This window comes from Chiloscyllium plagiosum, unplaced genomic scaffold (assembly GCF_037043375.1).
Source record: "Chiloscyllium plagiosum isolate Xiang-an unplaced genomic scaffold, Cpla_swu_hap1 HiC_scaffold_10, whole genome shotgun sequence".
NCBI classification, from domain to species: domain Eukaryota; kingdom Metazoa; phylum Chordata; class Chondrichthyes; order Orectolobiformes; family Hemiscylliidae; genus Chiloscyllium; species Chiloscyllium plagiosum.
The window spans coordinates 53,102,464-53,125,189 of record NW_028270148.1 but is presented as its reverse complement, the minus strand read 5'-3'; the positions used below and the strand labels follow the sequence as shown (position 1 = coordinate 53,125,189).

The 22,726-nt window shown below is 40.8% G+C and overlaps 1 protein-coding gene across 2 annotated transcripts in view; it reads left to right on the top strand.

The window, feature by feature from the left end:
• The window catches only part of ppp2r5a (protein phosphatase 2, regulatory subunit B', alpha isoform), a 164,867-nt gene that overhangs the window by 99,381 nt on the left and 42,760 nt on the right, over positions 1–22,726 (top strand). For both annotated transcript variants that reach the window (XM_043695865.2, XM_087991345.1), the window contains exon 3: positions 21,253–21,354. In XM_043695865.2, coding sequence (XP_043551800.1) covers positions 21,253–21,354 — 102 coding nt within the window. The remainder of the gene's footprint in view (positions 1–21,252; positions 21,355–22,726) is intronic.

Here is a 22,726-nt window from a genome sequence, read left to right as displayed (position 1 = left end):
CTGACCAAGGTGGGACTGTTGAGTTGTCTATGGACTTTTACCAAGCTGGATACCAACCCTCCAACACTTTCTCCTACCTCCCCGGACCATATCATCGCTGGATATCTTTTCCTGGATCGTCACTTGCCCCCATCCTCTGTCTCCAACTTCAGTCCACTAACCCTGCACAGCTCAGTTCAAGCTCCTTCCCAAAATCTACAAGCAAAGCAGTCCTGGTTTTTTCACTTTCAGTTTTTCCTGCCTCTGTGAACTTATTTCTTCCAATCTCTTCTGATGGCCCACGTCAACAGTTGGCAGTTTCCTGGCCTTAATCATTTTCTCTTCACTGTAGGCCTCTAATCCCTCTATGTCTACATTCCCTATCAAGATGGTCGTAAAGCTCTCCACTCCTCTCTTGAAGAGGTCCAAACAGTTCTCATCCACGACTTACGACTGAGGTTGTTCTCAATCTGAATAACTTTTATTTTTCAACTTCATTGATTTTGTCCAAATGGCTACCTGCAATGAGTCCTACGTTTCTGTGGAATATATGGAACATTGATTACTGCAGTCTGACATTGCAGAGATGGACTCTTCCCTCAACGCTTTATCTGACATGTTAATGATGAAATCAGGAAATCCATTGCCTACTGAAGACCAGGCATGTGGCATTCAAGTTGGACAACGCAGACCTTCAGAGAAAATCCAAATACTACCTCAGCAAGGTCATATGAGATCCAAAGATGCAGTACGAGACCAAATTAGAGGCCCAAACTAACCGCACAGACACCCACTGCCTCTGGCAAGGCCTACACAATATAATGGCATACAAAATGAAACAGAACAAAATGGTGGACAAAAGTACACCCTTCTCTGATGCGCTAAGTGCATTTTATGCTCTGTTTATGTCCTGTCCTGCCAGCCCCTGTTCCCTTAGTCACTATTGCAGACATCAGATCGGCCTTCATGAGACTGAACTGGAGGAAAACTGGCCCAGATGGAGTCTCCAGCCGTGCACTCAGATCCTGTGCAGACTAGCTGGCAGGAGTATTCACTGACATCTTTAACCTCTGCTTGCTACAATCTGAAGTCCCCACCTGCTTGAAGAAGACTACCAACATTCCAGTGCCCAAGGAAACACATGCAATATGCCTCCATGACTACTGCCCGGTGGCTCTGACCCCCATAATTATGAAGTGCTTCAAGGAGTTAGTCAGGGCTGACATCAACTCTATCCTCGAAGCCAGGCTCAATCCCTTGAAATTTGCCTACTGGTGCAACAGGTCCACAGCAGAGGCCATTTTCTTAGCCCTACACACATTCCTGGAACACCTGATTAATAAGGAGATTTACATCAGGATTCTACTTAACGACTACGGCTCTGCCTTAAATTCTATAATCCCAATCAAACGCATCTTCATACTCTGAGACCTAAGTCTTATTCCACCCTCTGAAACTGGATACTCAGCTTCCTGACCCGCAATCAGTGAAGATAGACAACAACACGTCCTCTATAATAGTCCTCAACAGTGAAGCTATGCAAGGATGTGTACTCAACCCCCTGCTGTACTCCTAATGACTGCATGACCAAATATCATCCAAATACTATCCACTGGCGACACTGGCCACCATTGTAGACCGGACATCAAGCTATGACAAATCCGAATACAAAAAGGAGATAGAATGCTTGGTGTTGTGGTGCAAAGATAACAATTTATCCCACAATGTCAGCAAAACTAAAGAACTGATCATTGACTTCAGAAAGAAAGGAGGAAAATACCTCCCTAGCTACATGAATGGAGCAGAGGTGGAGAGGGTTGAGGGTGTCAGGTTCCTAGGAGTGATGATCACTAACAATCTGACCTGTTCCTCCCATGTAGTTGCACCGGTCAAGAAGGAACACCAGTGCTGCTGCTGCTTCTTCAGGAGGCTTAGGAAATTCGGCATGTCTATCGGGACCCTCCATCAACTTTTACCGATGCACCTTAGAAAGCATTTTGTCTGGGTGCATCATTGCTTAGTATGGCAAATGCTCTGCCCACGATCGTAAGAAACTACAGAAAGTTGTGAACACAGCCCAGACTATCTCACAAGCGAGCTTCCCATCCATGGACTCCATCTTCACTACTTGTTGCTGCCGAAGTGCAGCTAACATTGTCAAAGACCCTTCCAACCCTGGTTATAATCTCTTCCAACCTCTTCTGTCAGGTATAAGATGCAGAAGTTTAAACACACGTACCAGCAGGTTCACAAACAATTTCTTCCCCACTGTTATTAGACTGCTGAATGGGTCTCTCTAATTTTAAATCTAATGTTGATCTTGCTTTTGTGCACCTCCTGCGCAGCTGTAACCTTGTATGCCCTCCTCTGTTTAAACACCATGATCTATAGGTCCTTGTATGTTATGATCTTCCTGTACTACACTCAAAACAAAACTTTTCACTCTACTTAGGTACATGTGACAATAATAAATCAAATGATATTGATGCAACCACCTCTTGCCATGAACTGGAAACTTTTCTTGTGTGTTTCCAATATACATCTTTCCCTCACTTTCATCTGGTCCATCTCTTCCTTTCCCTTCTCAACTTGTTTCCATTTCTGGAGCCAATCTATCAACTAATATTCACTACAACTCATGGACTGTTGCACCTCCCTTGTCTATATTTAATTACACCTTGCTTCCTATAAGGATTCTTTTTCAATCTCCTGTGTTTCTTCATTTTTGTCACATATTTGTTCTGATGATCTAACCTGCCACATCCATGATTCTGTTCTGTCTTCCCTTTTTCTCAATTGAGGATTCCCATCTGGTGAGATTGACAGGGCTCAACACAGTGCCTGATACGTTTTGTTGCTGTCTGCAAACCAGGATGGATTAGGTCCCCCTCAACATCACCTTCCTTCCCATCAGCTTCTGTATTCAACAGATCATCCTGTGCTGTTTTGCCAGTTCAAGTGATGTCACCAGCAAACGCATTTTCATCTTCCCTTTCCGTATTCTGAAGGGACCATTCCCTCCATAATACCTAACTTCACTCCATATTCATCTGAAGCACACACTCCTTTTCACTCATTACCTTTGCATTTAAAGACAGGAGATGCACTGTATTCTTTTGACCTCCTTCCCTTCTCAGCATCCAAGGCTCCAAACACTCCCAAGTGAAATAGCAATTTACCTATACTTGATTCAATTTAGTATGTAGTATTTAAATAGTTATTTGGTAGTATAGAATTTGAGTATTGTTTAAAAAAAAACATTTTGTTGAAGATTGTCAACCAATCAGTACTGTTTATTACAATATAAGTTAGTGGTCCCAACCTTTTCAGTATTACGGAATACTTCAGGAGAAATTCAGAAGCACAGACATGGCCTTGATGCATTCCTGAAGAAGGGCTTATGCCCGAAACGTCGATTCTCCTGTTCCCTGGATGCTGCCTGACCTGCGCTTTTCCAGCAACACATTTTCAGCCTTGATGCTCAGCAGCCATGACATAATTGTTGAAAACGGCTCATAAATATTGGGTTTTCCTGTAAGTTTGATTTATTGAAAAATGCAGTATGAAAAGCTTTGACAAAGTGATTTTTATTTCAGTTTTGCTGCATTTGCTGTTCCTGCTATGGCCTCCTGTATGCAGGAATGCCAAACATAGGCAGGGCAGGCATTTCACAGAACATCTTTGTTCAATTCGCAAGTATGACCCCAAGCTTCCTGTTGCTTGTCATTTAAATTCACCTTGCTGTCATTCATCTTTCAGTCCAGGGTGTGCTGCAGTGTTGCAATGAAGTTCAAGGAAAGCTGCCACACATTTCCTCTTGACACTTCAACCCCTCGACTCTATTGATTTCAGCAGCTTTAGATCATAACCTCTGCCTCCATCCTTAGTTTGTATTTCATTGTTTTTGTTTGTTTCTTATCCCTTCATGTTGCATTTATTGGCTGCTATGTAGCCATTCAAACCTCATTTGGACATTAGCTTGGTTTTCTTGCTGAACCCATTGCCACTGTCTTTGAATTTTGCGACATGAAATGTTTTGCTAATTAATCTCTTCTGCCCTCACTCCTACTGCATATATTCAATTTGTTCTGCCTGCCTCCTTTCCCCTTCCATAGTCTTAAATGTTTACCTTTTTCATCAATCCTGATGAATGGGTTGACTAGAAAGGTGCATTCAGTTTCTCTGCATAATGCTGCGTGCCCTGCTGAATAGAACAAACTAATTAACTTGTTACATCTATTTTAAAATGTGCTGTGGTTATTAAATTCTCATACTGAAAGAATACAGATCAATATACCCAAAATGTCAGGACTGATTTTGAGATGTCATTTGGTGTCTCTCACTTCCTTGTTTTTTTTTTTAAATATACCATTTTCCCATTTCAGGGATCTTCAGAAAAAAACCTATAGTAAAGTAGTATTTGTACATTGGCAAGAGAAAAGAAAATTGCTGTGGGTGCGTATAATTGTGAAAGTAAACAAAATGCTGGAAGTCCTCAGCAAATCATGTTAAACCTGGAGAGATAAGCAGTCACACTGGATTTTGTTAAAAAAAATCTCAATACCAGATTATAGTGCAACAGGTTTATTTGTAAGCATTAGCTTTCGAAGCGCTGCTCCTTCATTAGGTGGTGACAACCCAGTCCAACATTGGCACTTCCAGGACACTGGACTTTGTTATTGTCGTGAGAATGTAAAACAGATGACCAATTGCAATGCTCACATTTAAATCAAGTGATATGAAAAATAGAGTATACTTGATTTCATTATTGTATGTAATGCACCGTATGCTAATTGTAGTGGTAGAATTATCACGATAATAAAATATTAGTACCAAAATGTACTTTTATTAAAGATTGTTTATTTTTTGAGTTTCTAAGAGCAGCTTCTCTCTATTTCTTTCCTAGTATTTGGCCCTGTGGCTGAAATATTCAACCACTCCTTGCAAAAGGGCGGCATGGTGGCTCAGTGGTGAGCACTGCTACCTCACAGCGTCAGGGACCCAGGTTCAATTCCCGCCTCGGGCAACTGTCTATGTGGCGTTTGCACATTTTCCCAGTGTCTGCGTGGGTTTCCTCCAGGTGCTCCAGTTTCCTCCCACAGTCACAAAGATGTGCAGGTTAGGTGAATTGGCCATGCTAAATTGCCCGTAGTGTTAGGTGCAGGGGTAAACATAGGGGAAAAGGATCTGTGTGGGTTGCTCTTTGCAGGGTCGGTGTGGACTTGTTGGGCCGAAGGGCCTGTTTCCACACTCTAGGGAATCTCATCTAATCTAATCTAAAAGGTGTGGCATTCCCTCTTGAAACTCTCCAGCCTCGCAATTGCTCCTTCCTCCTCCAAGATGCCTCTTGATATCCACCTCTTTGATTAAGCTTTTGATTATCCTAACATCTCATTGTGTGGCAGAGTGTCCAATTTTGTTTTCTCTTGTTCTTATGAAGCAATGTTGGATTTTTTACTGCAGTGATGTTACTATGTAAGCCAAGTTGCTGATGAGAAGGAGATGGTCAGACTGTGGAAAGATGTTGTTGTGGTGGGTGATCTTTAACACCCCCCCCCCCCCAAAAATAATGACTGGCAGTCCCTTAGTATTGGGGTTTGGTTGGGGAGCAATGTTTTTGGTGTGTCCAAGAGGGGTTTTTTCGAAACAGTATGTGGATATCCAACGAGGGAGGGGGCCATGCTGGACTTGTAATAGGGAAACGAGCCTGGCCAAGTGATCCAAGTTACAGTGGGGGAGCATTTTTGGAATAGTGACCATAATTCTCTAAGTTTTCAGATACTAATGGATAAGGACAAGAGTGGACCTTGCATGAATGTGTTAAAGTGGGGGAAAGTCAACTATAATCTAATTAAGTATTAATTGGAGAATGTGGATTGGGAGTGGCTGTTTGAGGATAAATCCACATCTGACATGTGCGAGTTTTTCAAAGATCAGGTGATTAGAGTGCAAGATAAGCATGTTCCTGTGAAAATGAAGGGCGAGAATGGCAAGTTTTGGGAGCCTAGAATGACAGAGGAAATTACTAACTTGGTCAAAAAAAAGGAAGCATATTTAAGGTTCAGGCAACTAAAAACATACAAAGTCCTTGAAGAACATCGAGAAAATAGGAAGGATTTCAAACAGTTTGAAGGATTAAAAGGGGCTATGAAATGTCTATGGCTAGCAGGGTTAAGGAGAATTCCAAGGCATTTTATCCATACATTAGAGCAAGAAGATAGCTAAGGAAAGAATAGGCACACTCAAGGATAAAGGCGGGAGGGAGCTAATGAGTGCAGCCAGGGAAATGGGTGACATTCTAAATGAGTGCTTTGCATCTGTATTCACTAAAGAGAAGGGCGTGGAGGATGTTGAGGTTAGGGGAAGGTGTCTGAACGCTCTCAAGCAGGCAACATAATGTAGAAGTAAACATTGGGTGAGTTGAAATACGTAACGGAAGACAAGTCCCCAGGGCTAATGGGATCTATCCCAGGATACTGTGGGAGGCAAGGGAGGAAATAGCTGGAGTCTTGAGTTTTCAGGGGACTGGAGAATGGTCAGTGTTGTTCTTTTTGTTTAAGATGGGAAACAAAGATCACCCATTTAATTACAGGCCCGTGAGCATGATGTAGGAAAGCTGTTGGAGCAGATGAGAAACAGGATTTATTCACATTTAGAAATGAATGGACTTGCTAGTGTAAAGCAGCAGGATTTGTGCGGGGAAGGTCATGTCTCACCAACTTGATTGAGTTTTTTTGAGGAGATGACAGGAATGATTGAGGGAAGGGCAGTAGATGTTCTTTACATGGACTTTAGCAAGGCACCTTTTTGATAAGGGACCTCGCAGCTGACTGGTACAGAATGTAGACTCTCATGGGATCTGGGAAGAGCTGGCGAGATGGATACAAAACTGTCTTGGTCATAGAAGACAGTAGTGGTGGAAGGGTGCTTTTCAGAATGGAGATCAGTAACTAGTGCTGTTCTGTTGGGATTACTGCTAGGATTTTTGTTATTTGTAAGATATATATGAATGATCTGGAGGAAAATGTAGGTGGTACGATTAGTAGTGACAGCAAAATTTGGATGACATCAAAATTGGTGGAATTGCAGGTACTGAGGAAGATTGCCAAAGGGTTCAGTGGAATATAGATTGTAGATTCAGGCAGAGAAATGGCAATTGGAGTTTAATCTTGGCAATGTGAGGTGATGCATTTTGGAAGATCAAATTCCAGTGCAAATTACACAATAATTGGCAGAAGCCTTAGGAGCATTTACATAGAGAGGGATCTGGCTATACAATGCACAGATCCCTGAAAATGGCAACACAGATGCATAAGATGGTCAAGAAGACATAATGCACACTTGCCTTCATCAGCCGAGGCATCAAATATAAAAGTTACCAAGTTAGTTTAGGCAACTTTTGTTCAGCTCTATTTGGAATATTGCGAGCAGTTCTGGTTGCCACACCACCAGAAGGGCATGGATGCTTTGGAGAGACTGCAGAGAAGGTTTACCAAGATGTTGCCTGGCCTGAAGGATTTTCATTATGAGGAGAGGTTGGACAAACTTGGATTGTTTACAGGAAAGATGGAAGCTGAGGGGTGACCTGATTAAGGTCTACAAGATTTTTAGAGGCATAGATAAGGTGGAATGTCAGAGGTTTTTTTCCCAGGGTGGAAAGGTCAACTACAACAGATGTGGAGGTGCCTCTGTTGGATTGGGTTGGACAAGGTCAAAATTCACATGATACCAGGTTATAGTCCAACAGGTTTATTTGAAAGCACAAGCTTTCAGAGCCCCGCTCCTCCTCCATGTGTTGGTGAGAGAGGGAACCTTATACAAAGTATTTATGATTAAAGATCAAAGCATCATACAACTGACACAAGCAAGTTGAACACGCCGAAGATGGCTCTTAAATCTTTAATCTGTTAAGAGTGGAGGTGCAGGTTTCAATTGATTAATATGTAAATCCTAGAGTTTCTTTCAAGTCTCTCATTCACACTCTCTCTTTCTCTCTCACATACACTATCCCTTTCCCCCTTTCTCCTTCTCTGTCACACACACTTTCTCTCGCTCTCTCTTGCATTCTTTCTCTCCCCTTCTCACACACACAGACTTTCTCTTGCTCGCGCGCGCTCTCTCTCTCCCCCCCCCCCCCCCCCTCACTTGCACACACCTATATACACCCTGAATTTATATTTGCAGATACATTCGATACTGTTCAAAAAAGCACATAATACCTGAAATTCAAGAAGCCTTTGACAAAGTGCCGCACAGGAGTCTCCTGTGGGAGGCAAGATGTTAGGATGGATAGAAGCTTGGTTGTCTGGAGAAAACCAGGAGTGGGGATAAAAGTGTCCTTCTTGGGTTGGCAGCCAGTGACAAGTGATGTTCTGCAAGGCTCACTGTTGGGACCACAGCTTTTCACTTTTATACATTAACACTCCAGGTGAAATAACTGAGGGCATTCTGACCAAGATTGCAGACAATATAAAGTTAGCTTTATATAGTTGAGGAAGCGGGGAGGCTCCTGACGGATTTGGACAGGTTAGGAAAGTAGACAAAGAAGTGACAGATGGAGTACAATGTGGGAAAGTGTAAGGTTATGCAGTATGGCAGGAAGAATAGAGGCATGGACTATTTTCTAATGGGGAGAAAATTCACAAGTCTGAAGTGCAAAGAGACTTGGGAGTTCTAGTCCAGGATTCCCTCAATGTAAACTTGCAGGTCGAGTCAGTCGTTCGGAAGGCAAGTAGCATTCGGAAGGCAAAATAGCATTTATTTTGAGAGGACTTAAATATAAAAGCAGGGACGTACTTCTGAGGCTCTATAAGGCTCTGGTCAGACCACATTTGGAATATTATGTGCAGTTTTGGGCCCCATATCTCAGGAAGGATGTACTGCCCTCAAGAGTGTTCAGAGGAGGGTCCCAAGAATGAAAACCTTTGAGGACTCTGGGTTTATACTCGATGGAGTTAGAAGGATGAGGGGGATCGAATTGAAACTTATAGAAAACTAAATGGCCTGGATAGAGTGGATGCTTGGAAGATGTTTCCATTGGCAGGAGAGACTAAGATCTGAGAGCATAGCCTTAGAGTGAAGGGAAGATCTTTTAGAACAGAAATAAAGAGAAATTTGTTCAGCCAGGGAGTGGTGAATCTATGGCATCCATTGCCACAGAAGGCTGTGGAGGCTGGCTCATTGAGCATATTTAAGACTGAGATAAATAGATTCTTGAGTATCGAGGGTTATGGGGAGAAAGCAGGAGAATGGGGAGAAAGCAGGAGAATGGGATTGAGAAACATATCAGTCATGATTGAGTGGCAGAGCAGACACGATGGGCTGAATGGCCTAATTTCTGCTCCTATGTCTTATGGTCTAATTTGTAGACAGTCAGCTAATGTGACATTTTATAAACTCCTGCTTTGGAAATAAAATTAGCCTGACTCCAGGTTAAGACACAGATTCTGAACAAGACCTCGCACCAAAAATGCATTGTCTGATCTGAGATGTCACTTCCATTATACTGATAAAATCTTAAGTTATCGCGGGACAGTGACTTGAAAGAAATTCTGGGATTTGCATATTAATCAATCGAAACCTACACCTTCAGTCTAATTGATTTGAAGATTTAAAAGCCATCAAATAAACCTGCTGGACTATAATCTGGTGTCGTGTGATTTTTCACCTCGTCCAACTACAATAGGGCACAGCTTCAAGATGAGAGAAGTGTGGAAAAAATACTTAACCCAGAGAGTGGTGGGTGCCAAAAATGCAGTGCCAATGAAGTTGGTCGAAGCAGACACATTAGCAATATTTAAGACGTACCTTGATAGACACATGAATGTGAGGCAACAGAAGGAAACAAACCAGTAATCAGTAGTGGGTCTAAATGAGGATTGGATATTGGCACAGGCTTGGTGGGCTGAAGCCTGTTCCTGTGTTATATTGAATTATATAATTGTATAAAAGTAAAACAAAGGAGGAGGGAATAACATTAAAATGAAGATATACATGTAAACACAGCAAAGGTTGCAAATAAAATGCTTGAACCAGAAAAATAAATTGTGTGTAAGAATTTGATTTAACAATAAGTTTTTAAAAAATGTTCTTGGTTTGTAGTTTGGAAACTGAACGTTCTTGGACGAGGCATAAGATAGTTTAGGAGTAAAGGGGCCTGAGTAGGAAAAAGTTACAAGCAACTGAGACAGACCATTTCAACGAGGTAAGAAGGTAAATAGCATAGAAAAAAATGAAAAAGTATAAGAGAGAAAAAGTAAATAGAAAAAAATTATGGTTATCTAGACTTGAATTTTAAGGCCTGAGTATCTTCTCCTGTGGACCTTCCTGAACTCCACACACAAGGCCTTGTCATCATTTGGGCTCCTCCCACTGAAAAGGCATTGTCAACCAATTACGGTCCCCATTAGGGGCAGTACGTTCTCCCAGACTGATCTTTGTCCATTCCTTTGTCTGCCCAACAATTTTTCTGTCCCTGTGGACTCCATCTACACATATTGTTTACTCCACCCTCTTTCTCTTACTACATCTTCAACATGTATACCAACCTTTTCCTAGCAACAATCAGTTCTGAAGAAGGGTTACTGGACCCAAAACATTAACTCTGCTTTTTCTCCACAGCTACTGTCAGATCTGAGATTTTCCAGCAATTTCTGTTTTCGTATTCTTTTCCATTTTTTTTAAACTGATCTTATCTGTATGGTTCAGTATCACACAATATAGTAGAACTTACCATAATATCAGTATGCAATACCTGAGTGCATATTATTTGTTACATGACAGATATCCTGATGTTGCATCCCACACCCCATGGATTTTTGTCATTCTGGAACTGAGAAAGTGATTAATAATTATTCTAACATGATTTTAACTTTTAAGTATAAGTAAATATATATTGGAAACACTTTCACTGCTTTAGACTTCAAGTTGAACCCACTTAAATAAGTAAGCTAATGAACAAATTTGGGATTTATATGTCACCTTGCAAAAGCTAAGGCCATTCCAAAAGACCTTATAACTAGCCAATATCCCCTCCAACTTATGTCGTTGTATTTCATTGTTCATTTTAATGGCATAACCATTATTTTAAAATTTCTGTCTGTCCATAAGCATGCAATCCAGTAAAGAAAAGGACTTGTAAAGCCCATGTGGGTTGCTGCACTTTGGGTATATTGAGAACATTGCAGGCAATTAAATACTTTGGAAGTGTTAAGGTGTTGAAATTGCAGCAATCAATATGTACAAAGCAAGCTCCCACAAACAGCAATGGAACAGTTTTGTCAGAAAACTGCAAAAATATGGTCAATCAACTTTTCAACTTCCATCTGATTTTAATACCTGGAACTCTCATGGACTTACATTTTTATTCGTTTTTTTAAAGTTCTTTTTTTTCTAGAGTGGGAGAGTCCAAAACTAGGAGTCATAGGTTTAAAGTGAGGGGGAAAGATTTGAAAGGGACACAGGCAGTGGTGCATGTATGGAATGAGTGACCAGAAGGAAGAGGCAGAGGTGGGTACGATTACAACACTTAAAAGGCATCTGGATGGTTTAATGAATAGGAAGGGTTTAGAGGGGTATGGGCCAAATGCTGGCAAATGAGACTCGGTCAAACTGGGATGTCTGGTCAGTGTGGAGGAGTTGAACTGAAGAGTCTGTTTCCATGGTATAGATTCTAGGACTCTTAAAAGGAGAAAACATTGACTTAAGGTAGCTGTACTGATCACCTGACCACTTTGAGCTCATGAAACCAATGTGAGTCTAAGCCAAGATTAAACATTTCATCAAAAGGCACTGAGACTCAAATATGAGGAAATCCTTGTTTGCGTTTTGATTTACACCTTTCTGGAAGTTTCATGTGTTTGAATGCAAATCACATGCAGTTTGTCCAGTGTGACAAAATGATGTTAGACATGGGAGTACACAATGATTTTTCAGGAAAACAGATTTTGAGCAGAATCAAGAAAGAAACTATTCTTAACAGTAGTAACTAGAAGGCTTTCTTTCTTTTCTCTTTCTCCTTCTCAACCTCTCTGAACGCAAGTTAGAGAAACAACCATTCATTGAGAACTGGAGGATTCCACAGATTTTGCTACTGCTGTTGATACAAAAGATCAACTAAATAGCTGTGGTCTCAGGTTTAACTCTTGAACTTAAGGAGTTTAAAAGCTTTCCAACTGCGTATTCTTTAATCTTCCTTTGTACTTTGCATCCCCCTCTTGTTAAACTTGATATCTGTATCGGAGTTTGATTTTGGTGTGTATTTTACTTTTCTTGGGGTTAGTATGTAATAAAATCCTGATTTTTGTTCAGTTAAATTTTGCAATGCACTTTTTAATTTTGAATAGCCCTACATTTAGTTAAAATATGATCTAGCTGCATGCTGAAAAGAATTATAACTATTTGTTGTAACCCTGACTGAGGGGGTGAAAAGGAAGGGAGCTAAATCACCCCACCTTTTGTGGTCATCACAATGACCAGGTACTCTGAAGTGAAAATAAGGTCCCGAAGAAACTGAAAATCTGGAATCAAAGCTGACAATATCTAGTAGATCTGGCATCAGTTGTGGACAGAGATACAAAAGAGTTAGTGTTTCCTAATTCATTATAGCATACTATTTTCTCCAGCAGACTAGTGATGACATCTGGGACTATGCTTGTTTGTTTGCCTCAACTACTTATTGGCTGAACCACTTCTTTAGAGAACTTAAATCAGACCGTATGTACCTTAGCGTAGACCAGGATTTATCCTAGGGCCAGCCGTGTCTCTCTGTTTCAACTCCTTTCCGATTAAACTTGCTGAGACACTGATATAGTGATCTTGATTGAAGGGTAAATGTTTGATAAGAAAGAGAAATTGGGACAAGGTACTTATAAAAATAGAAAATACATTTCTTATTTATGTTAATTCAGCTCTTTGTTGACTGGCTTGAGCTGCTGTTAATTCCTAGAGGTATTGTTGTAAAAATAATAGACTAGAAACTTCATCTGAGTTACATCCATTCCACCATTGTAAACAGGGTTTTACCACCGTTCTGGAACATTGCTCTGAGTCTGGAGTAATGTATAGGCCAGACTGAATAAGGGTGGCAGTCCTGAAAGAGCTGACAAAGTGACCGTTTGTTTCCCAACCCTGATTGCTCTTGAAAGTTGGCAATATGGCACTTCATGAATCAGATGGGTTTTGATGACAACCAAAGGAATCGCAGATGCTATAAGTCAGAAACAGAAATTGCTGGAAAAGCTCAGCAGGTCCAGGTCTAACAGCATCTGTGGAGAGAAGTCAGAATTAATGATTTTGGTCGAGTGACCCTTCCTCAGAACTCATGTTCCCAGCAATTTCTGTTCCTATTTTTGGGTTTTTATGACAATCTGGTTGGTACATAGTCAACATTATGATGCAATTTTTTAAACTAAGGATTTGCTTAAGTTTCCCAATAGGCATTGTGATATTTGAACTGAGAACTCCATGTCATTAGTTCAGACCTCTGGGTTATGAGTCAATTACCAGAACATTTGTAGTACCAGACTTGCATCTGTGGCTGGTCCAAACATGCCACAGTTCTTTATGGTGACAAAAACTGTGAATTAAGAACGGTTATCAACTATTGAGCCCTTTGATAGTTCTGTAATATGTGCTTTCATTCCATTAAATCCGAGGGACTCCAATTTTAACATGTATTGAGTCCAACTGACTGACTTATTCATGACCAGGACTGGGAGATCTAGAAGAAAGGAGAAAACCCAGAACATGAACATAACAAATTCCCCTCCCACAGAGATTGAGTGTTATCTATAAAGATGTTTATCCCGTGGATGGTGCAATCTTTGCTCCAGTAAGAACCATTTGAAATTCCTCCTAAAAACAGAGTCAGCCTTCCCTGCATCAGCCAACGGTGTAATTTGGAAGTTCACAACAATCTGAGAGAAGAAAACATTGTGTATTTCTATTCATTTGTAGTTAAAACTTGTGTCCCCTTATTCTCTGCAATTTCTTGAACTGAAATATTCTATAAATAGCCAAGTTATCCAGTTCATAACTTATTTTATTGACCTCCAATGTGCCATGTGTAAGTCTGTACTGCACTCAAGTAATAAACCACAATGTCTTTGAGCCTATTTGATTCTTCACTGAGGCCATATAATGGTAGTAACTGGTTTGCATCATAAACCATGCAGAAGTTAGTTGATAAGAGGGGACTGAAGTGCCAAAGGGGAAAGAATTTGATGTATTTTGCATCCGATGCTTTCAGTTGTGTATTTGAAATAAGCAATTACAAATATTGTGAAGTGTTTTTGTAGCTAATACACAGAAAAGGAAAACAGAAACTTCTAAACTTTAAAAGAACAAGGTGGTATAAGTAATTTTGACTCTGACATAGGACAGTAAAAACCAAGTGCTGGAGCAGGACAACAGGTCTGGTAGCATCTGCAAAGCATGAAACAGCATTGGTGTTTTTAATCTGAAAAGACTCCTCTTCAGAGTTTTTTTTAAACTAAGTTCCTTGCTGAGTGCACATTGTTTAGCATCAGTGCGGGCATGCTCAGAAGGTACAGAGATCACACATCAAAGCAATGGGATTAGAAGGAGGGATGAGTTGGAGGAAAGGGGAGGTGAAATTGAGAGATTTGTTGGTCCTTGTGAGCTTTTGGAGCTAGCATTCCTTAACATGTGAAAAAAAGAGCAAAAGTTTCTAGTTAAAGCATTGAATGAGAGAAAGACCAAAATGGAACTGGGGACCAGGATAGTTTAACAGTGTGTGGCAGTACTAATGGAGAGAGAGTCATAGAGATGTACAGCATGGAAACAGACCCTTCGGTCCCACCTGTCCATGCCAACCAGATATCCCAACCCAACCTAGTCCCACCTGCCAGCAGCTGACCCATATCCCTCCAAACCCTTCCTATTCATATGCCCATCCAAATGCCTCTTAAATGTTGCAATTGTACCAGCCTCCGCCACATCCTCTGGCAGCTCATTCCATACACGTACCACCCTCTGTGTGAAAACGTTGCCCCTTAGGTCCGTTTGATATCATTCCCCTCTCACCCTAAACCTATGTCCTCTAGTTCTTGACTCCCTGACCCCAGGGAAATGACTTTGTCTACTTATTCTATCCATGCCCCTCATGATTTAGTAACCCTCTATAAGGTCACCCCTCAGCCTCTGACGCTCCAGGGAAAACAGCCCCAGACTGTTCAGCCTCTCCCTATAGCTCAAATCCTCCAAACCTGGCAACATCCTTGTAAATCCTTTGTGAACCCTTTCAAGTTTCACAACATCTTTCCGATAGGAAGACCAGAATTGCACACAATATTCCAACAGTGGCCTAACCAATGTCCTGTACAGCCGCAACATGACGTCCCAACTCTTGTACTCAATACTCTGACCAAAAAAGAAAGCATACCAAAGCCGCCTTCACTATCCTATCTACCTGCGACTCCACTTTCAAGGAGCTATGAACCTGCACTCCAAGGTCTCTTTGTTCAGCATCACTCCTTTGGACCTTACCATGAAGTGTATAAGTCCTGCTAAGATTTGCTTTCCCAAAATGCAGCACCTCTCATTTATCTAAATTAAACTCCATCTGCCACTTCTCAGCCTATTGGTCCATCTGGCTAAGATTTTGTTGTAATCGGAGGTAACCTTCGCTGTCCACTACACCTCCAATTTTAGTGTTATCTGCAAACTTACTAACTGTATCTCTTATGCTCACATCCAAATCATTTGTGTAAATGACAAAAAGTACAGGACCCAGCACCGATTCTTGTGGCATTCCACTGGTCACCAGCCTCCAGTCTGAATAACAACCCTCCACCACCACCCTCCGTCTTCTACCTTCGAGCCAGTTCTGTATCCAAATGGCTAGCTCTGTCTATATTCCATGAGATATAACCTTGCTAACCAGTCTCCCATGGGGAACCTTGTTGAATACCTTACTGAAGTCCATGTAGATCACATCTACTACTCTGCCCTCATCAATCCTCTTTGTTACTTCTTCAAAAAACTCAATCAAGTTTGTGAGACATGATTTCTCTCACACAAAGCCATATTGACTATCCTTAATCAGACCTTGCCTTTCCAAATACATGTACATCCTGTCCCTCCGGATTCCCTCCAGCAACTTGCCTGCCACAGAGGTCAGGCTCACTGGTCTATAGTTTCCTGGCTTGTCCTTACCACCCTTCTTAAACAGCGGCACCACCTAGCCAACCTCCAGTCTTCCGGCACCTCACCTGTGACTATCGATGAGACAAATATCTCAGCAAGAGGCCCAGTAATTACTTCTCTAGCTTCCCACAGAGTTCTCGGGTACACCTGATCAAGACCTTTAACCGTTTCAAGACATCCAGCACTTCCTCCTCTGTAATATGGACATTTTGCAAGGTGTCACCATCCATTTCCCCACAGTCTATATCTTCCATACCCTTTTCCACAGTAAATACTGATGCAAAATACATGTTTAGTATCTCCCCCATTTTCTGCGGCTCCACACAAAGGCTGCCTTGCTGATCTTTGAGGAGCCCTATTCTCTCCCTAGTTACCCTTTTGTCCTTAATATATTTGTGAAAACCCTTTGGATTCTCCTTAATTCTATTTGCCAAAGCTATCTCATGTCCCATTTTTGCTGTCCTGATTTCCCTCTTAAGTATACTCCTACTACCTTTATACTCTTCCAAGGATTCACTCGATCTATCTAGTCTATACCTTAGATATGCTTCCGTTTTCTTAACCAAACCCTCAATTTCTTTCGTCATCCAGCATTCCCTCTACCTGCCGGTTTTCCTTTCACCCTAATAGAAATATACTGTCTCTGGATTCTCGTTATCTCATTTCTGAAGGCTTTCCATTTTCCAGCCGTCCCTTTACCTGTGAACATCTGTCCCCAATCAACTTTTGAAAGTTCTTGCCTAATACCGTCAAAATTGGCCTTTCTCCAATTTAGAACTTCAACTTTTAGATCTGGTCTATCCTTTTCCATCACTATTTTAAATCTAATAGAATTATGGTCGCTGGCCCCAAAGTGCTCCTCCAATGACACCTCAGTCACCTGCCCTGCCTTATTTCCTCAGTAGCTCGAGAGGTTGAGAGAATGCATTTGGTGGTGTGTGGATTTAATGATATAGCAGTCGCAACAAAGGAATGTCATATGTCCTCGACATTCCTGTAATGACAGGGAAATTATCTGTCGGACGTAGGGAATACTTGAGGTTGGGGACATTGAGACTGTCTTAAGTGGCTATACCTGCAGTAAATGTCTGCATATTTAATGTCTTTGCCTCAGGTTGATCAAGCTGGAGAATTAGATGATGACGATACTTCCAACGGATTAGATAAGGGGACCCAAAACTGTTCACAGTATTCCAAGATTGATTTGACTAATACCTTATATAGTTTTATCAAGACCTCTCCATTTTAAGCATGAACAAAACGCTAGAGAATCTAAACAGGTCTGACAGCATCGGTGAGAAGAAAAACAGAGTGAACTTTGACTCCAGTGACTCTTCATTAGAACTAAAAGCAACTGAGAATTGATGTTATTTATGCTGATGACAGAGCTGTGGGGGTGGTTAGGGAAAAGAATGTTTCCATCTATTTGAATCAATGTCCATTCAGAGGGAAGGGAAGCAGCCAAAGGGATGCTGGTAATAAGCTACGAGAGAAATAAATGTTGAATGGATGTAAACAGGAATCCCCAAATGGTTGAAAATGGGTTGGTTGTTGGGGTGGGTAATGAAGATGGAGGTAGATGTTCATGGTTGAAATTATTAAACTTAATGTTGAGTGCTGAAGGTTGGAAAGTACCAAGGCGAAACATGAAGTGTTGTTCCTCCAGCTTGCATTGAACTTTGGAGTACGACAGCAGGCCTGAAACAGAAACATTAGCATGAGAACTTGGAGGTGTCTTGAAGTAGCAGGCAACTAGAAGCTCAGGTTCATTTTTACAAATCATGTGGAGTTTGCTGCAAAGCGGTCATCCAGTCTGTGATTCATCTCCCTAATATAGAGAAGATCCCATTCTGAGCAGCAAATGCAATAAACTAAATTGACTCTGAAGTGAGGAGGTAAATGGGCAAGTGTTGCAGCTTCTGAAATTGTCTATGCCTGACCCTGACCATTGCCAATCTCTGCTTTCTATTTGACTTTAAGCAATGCTTCCATTCCAGTAATGTCTCCATTAAGAAGGTTTGCCACTTTCATTTCCATACCACATCTGTTTTCTCACTGCTTCAGCTTACCTGTGCTCAAACCCTCAGCTGTGCTAAATACCTCACGATTCCATTTTTTTCAGTGAAGCCAATCAGGATAGCAATGTCCAATGCTGGACCTTCCCTCCATCATAGCATTAGCTATGGTCTGTTCATTGCACAATGGTCAGTACCATTCATGATACCCCAGGTAATGAAACAATCCATGTCCATATGCAGCAAGATATGAGCAACTTTCAAGTTTGAGTGAAAAAGTGGCAAGCAACAATCAGGCCTCTCAAATGACAGACAATGACCAATTCCAGAGAGAGAATCTGACCATTGTGCCTTGACTGTTCAATGGCATGATCAACTCTGAGTGCCCCACAATGAACATCCTGGGGATTACACTTAACCAGACACACGTGGACTCATCATGTAAATATTGTGGCTACAAGACGGGATTAGAATCTAGGAAATCTGCAGTGAGTAATTTGCATCCTTTCTCCCCAGTGCCTATCCTCCATCTCGAAAGCACAAGTCAGCAGTCCCAAGGACTAGAGCAGTTCAGGGAGTCAGCTCCCCACCATTTTCTTTAGGGCTGTAAATGTTGGCCTAGCCAGAGTCCCACATCCCATGAATGGATTAGTTTTTGAAAAATTATTGAATTTCATTGTGACTTCAGTGTTAAGGACATATTAAGCACTTTGAAACTAATGTATAACTTCTGAAATTCAGCCATTTATGAAGACAACATGGCAATTAATTGGCAATATTCAATATTTTCAGCCATTTCTTGATATCATGTGGAATAATCCAACTTATTAAAGATTGGCATTTTTAAAATTGAGACCTCAGCAGGAAGAAGAGATAAATCATGCGTTCAACACCTCTGGCTCCATATTCATGCAAATACTTTGGCCTTGTCTTTTGCATTGACGTACTGGGTTCCCCAATTATTGGGGATGGGGTTATTTGTAAACTATCCACCTCCTATTAGATAGAGCCATAGAGCTGCACAAGCATGGAAACAGACCCTTTGTCCATGCCGACTGGATAGTCTAAGTAAATCTAGTCCCATTTGGCGCATATCTTTCTAAACTCTTCGTATTCATATACCCATCTAGATGCTTTTTAAATGTTGTAATTGTACCAGCCTCCACCACTTCCTCTGGCAGCTTATTCCATACACACACTATCCTCTACGTGAAAAAGTTGCCCCTTAAGTCCCTTTTAAATCTTTGCCCTCTCACCTTCAACCTATGCCCTCTAGTTTTGGACACCCACACCTTGGGGAAAAGACCTTGGCTATTCACTGTAACCATGCCCCTCATGATTTTATAAATTTTTATAAGGTCACCCTTCAATCTGCCATATTCAGGGAAAATAGCCCCAGTCTATTCAGCCTCTCCCTCGAGCTCAACACTGGCAACATCCTTATAAATCTTTCTAAACCCTTTCAAATCTCACAGCACCCTTTCTATAGCAGGGACACCAGAATTGCATACAGTATTCCAAAAGTGGCCAAACTGATCTCCTCTACAGCCACAACATGACATCTCAACTCCTATACTGAATGTACTGACCAATAAAGGTAAACATACTAAACACCATTTTCACTATCCTATCTACCTGCGACTGCACTTTCAAGGAACTGTGAACTTGCACGCCAAGGTCTCCTTGTCAGCAACACTCCCAGGACCTTCCCATTAAATGTATAAGTCCGGCCCTGATTGCCTTTCTTAAATGCAGCACTTTGCATTTATCTAAATTCAACTCCGTCTGCTAACCTTTGGTCCCACTGGTCCATAAGATCAAGGTCCCTTTGTACTCTTCTTCACTGTCCATGATACTTCCAATTTTGGTGTCATTTGCAAATTTACTAGCCATACCTCCAATGTTCACATCCAAATCATTTATGTAAATTACAAAACAAAGTAGACCCAGCACCAATCCTTGTGGCATGCCATTGGTCACGGGCCTCCAGTCTGAAAAGCAACCCTCCACAACTGTTCTGTACCGTCGAGCCAGTTCTGTATCCAAATGGCTAGTTCTCCTTGTATTCAGTGTGATCTAAACTTGTTGTTGTAATTGTCTTGTATTTATGGGAGGTGTTCTAGGATTCTGACCAAACGCTAGTGAAGGAACAACACATCAGGACTGTGTGTGGTTGATGGGGAACTTGCAGGTGGTGGTACTCCCATGCATTTGTAGGTGGGGTGAGGTCACCGGTCTGGATGGTGCTATTGAAGGAACCTCGGTGAGTTGTTTCATTGCATCTTGTAACTGGTATGCACAGCTGCCACAATGCATGATAGTGGAGAGAGTGAATGTTTAAGGTGATGCATCAGATGTAAATCAAGCAGTCTGCTTAGATCTGGATGATGTTGAGCTTCTCAAGTATTTTGCAGCAGTAATCAGCGCATTCCAACATATTCCTGACTTGTACATTGAAACAACAGTAAGTGAGTTACTCACCATAGAATTGATGTGCTGCTGTACCACAATTTTTATGGAATTCGTCAGTTTCTTGTCAATGATATATAAACCCCAATAAGTTTGCTGCTGCCAGATTTAAGCTTGTTAGGATGCTAGTTGCAGCATTTATTAACTGCATTACATTTTTACATTTCATCGACTTGCAATTTAGTCACAAGATCATTTAAAATTAAAATTCTGGTCACTTTTATCTTGTCTTGCCAAGTCATCAATAAGATCAGTAACATTCCTGACAAAACAGAATGAAAGTTTGTCAGTTTTTTTTGACATTTAAGTCAAATTTGAAAAGAAAAGCACACTTTATTCAAAACATTCACATAATGCGTGGGGCCTTGGGTTCCTGAGTGTGTTGTAGAAACATAAGATATCATTGAGATTTTTCTTTTCAGAAATTTAAGTGGTTTGAATCAATTTCATGTACTACTTGGAATTTGGGGGGAAACAAATGAGAATTATACTTAATCCCTTAGAATAAAATGGTTGTTCCACTTGTTTTGAGACATATTGAGTAATTTTTCAGCTTTGTTGAAACATAACATCAATCTGACCTTAAATAATAATAATCTCTTAACTCATAATTTTGTTGCAGATTACCTGTAACATTTTCAGAACCCTTCCTCCAAGCGACAATCCAGATTTTGATCCAGAAGAGGATGAACCATCTTTAGAAGCGGCATGGCCTCACATGCAGGTAGTAATTGTGGAAAATTGGGTAGTTTCTATAACATGTCTTCTTTTCCTTAATTCCTTGTTTGTGTTCAAGTACTATGGATAATTCAGGAAATGAAATTTTTTTTGAATTTCGCTATACATATGGTGTCCTAATAACATCTACAAACTGTTCCTAACTTGTGCATTAATCACTCTTCTACTCAATTGGAAAAATTGGTTGGTTTCCTCCAAAAACTACATTTAAGGTCAAGATATTTTACTGTTTCATCGTTATCTGTTACTTCTAATGTGGATTGGATGGGGAAAGGTAATTGCAGGGACCATTATCAATGAATAAGTTCTACTTTGTTGTTAAAGATGAAGACCTCTTCGTATGTCATAAATAAATGACTCCAGAATTTTAACACTGGTACAGCTGCATGGGATACTAAGAATATGTTACATGATTCTCAGCCTTATGAGCTTGGCTAGTGATGAGCTTGAAGGAAATACTGGCCCTTTATTTTTGAGAATCTTTTTCAAGTAACTGCTTGTTTCTGTTGATTTTTTTTATTTTTGCTTCCTGATCGTTTGAATCATTCTTGAAAACATCGCAACAGATTTTTTGTGAAGGCGGAAGTAGTATTTAAGCAGCTTTATTAGCTCTGAGTTTAGGTCAGTGTATCTGCTATCCTACCAAAATTACACTGTATATAACCATGTCAGTTCAACTCAATGAAGAGAATGATCTTGCGAAAAGAGGGCATTTGAAGCTCTGTCCTTAACCTGTCTGTCTTTATCCTCATCTGACCTCTTCAGGCGGTATTGCATACTCAGCAGTCAACTCTCATAACTTCCAATGGATTGCATTACTGAACTAATAACTGTCTATCAGTGCCCCTACCACTATAATATTTCTGTAACTGAAATTCCTAATCCTATGAGAACATAATTCAGATCTGGGAATTTTCTTTCTCTCCCCACCATGCACTTACTTTCACCACTGATCAAATTGACAATTCCTTGCTATAAGTTTTACGTTGCAATTTAAGCTCAAATCCCAATGTTTATTTTTGTCTGAAACTTTATCTTCCACTGCATGAATGGTTAATCTTTTGAGGTAATTTAACCCATAAATTATCAATAATTCTTGTCAAACCATATGGTGACTTTACAGGTATACTTTGGTTTTTGCTTCCTGGTTCATAGTCATACAACACAGGAACAGACCCTTCAGTCCAACCATTCCATGCCAAACGTAATCCTAAACTAAACTCACCCCACCTGCCTGCTGCTGGCCCATATCTGTCCAACCTTTCCTATTCATGTCTCAAAACAAATGTCTTTTAAACATTGTAATTTTACCCACATCCACCACTTCCTCAGGAGGTTCATTTCATACACGAACCACC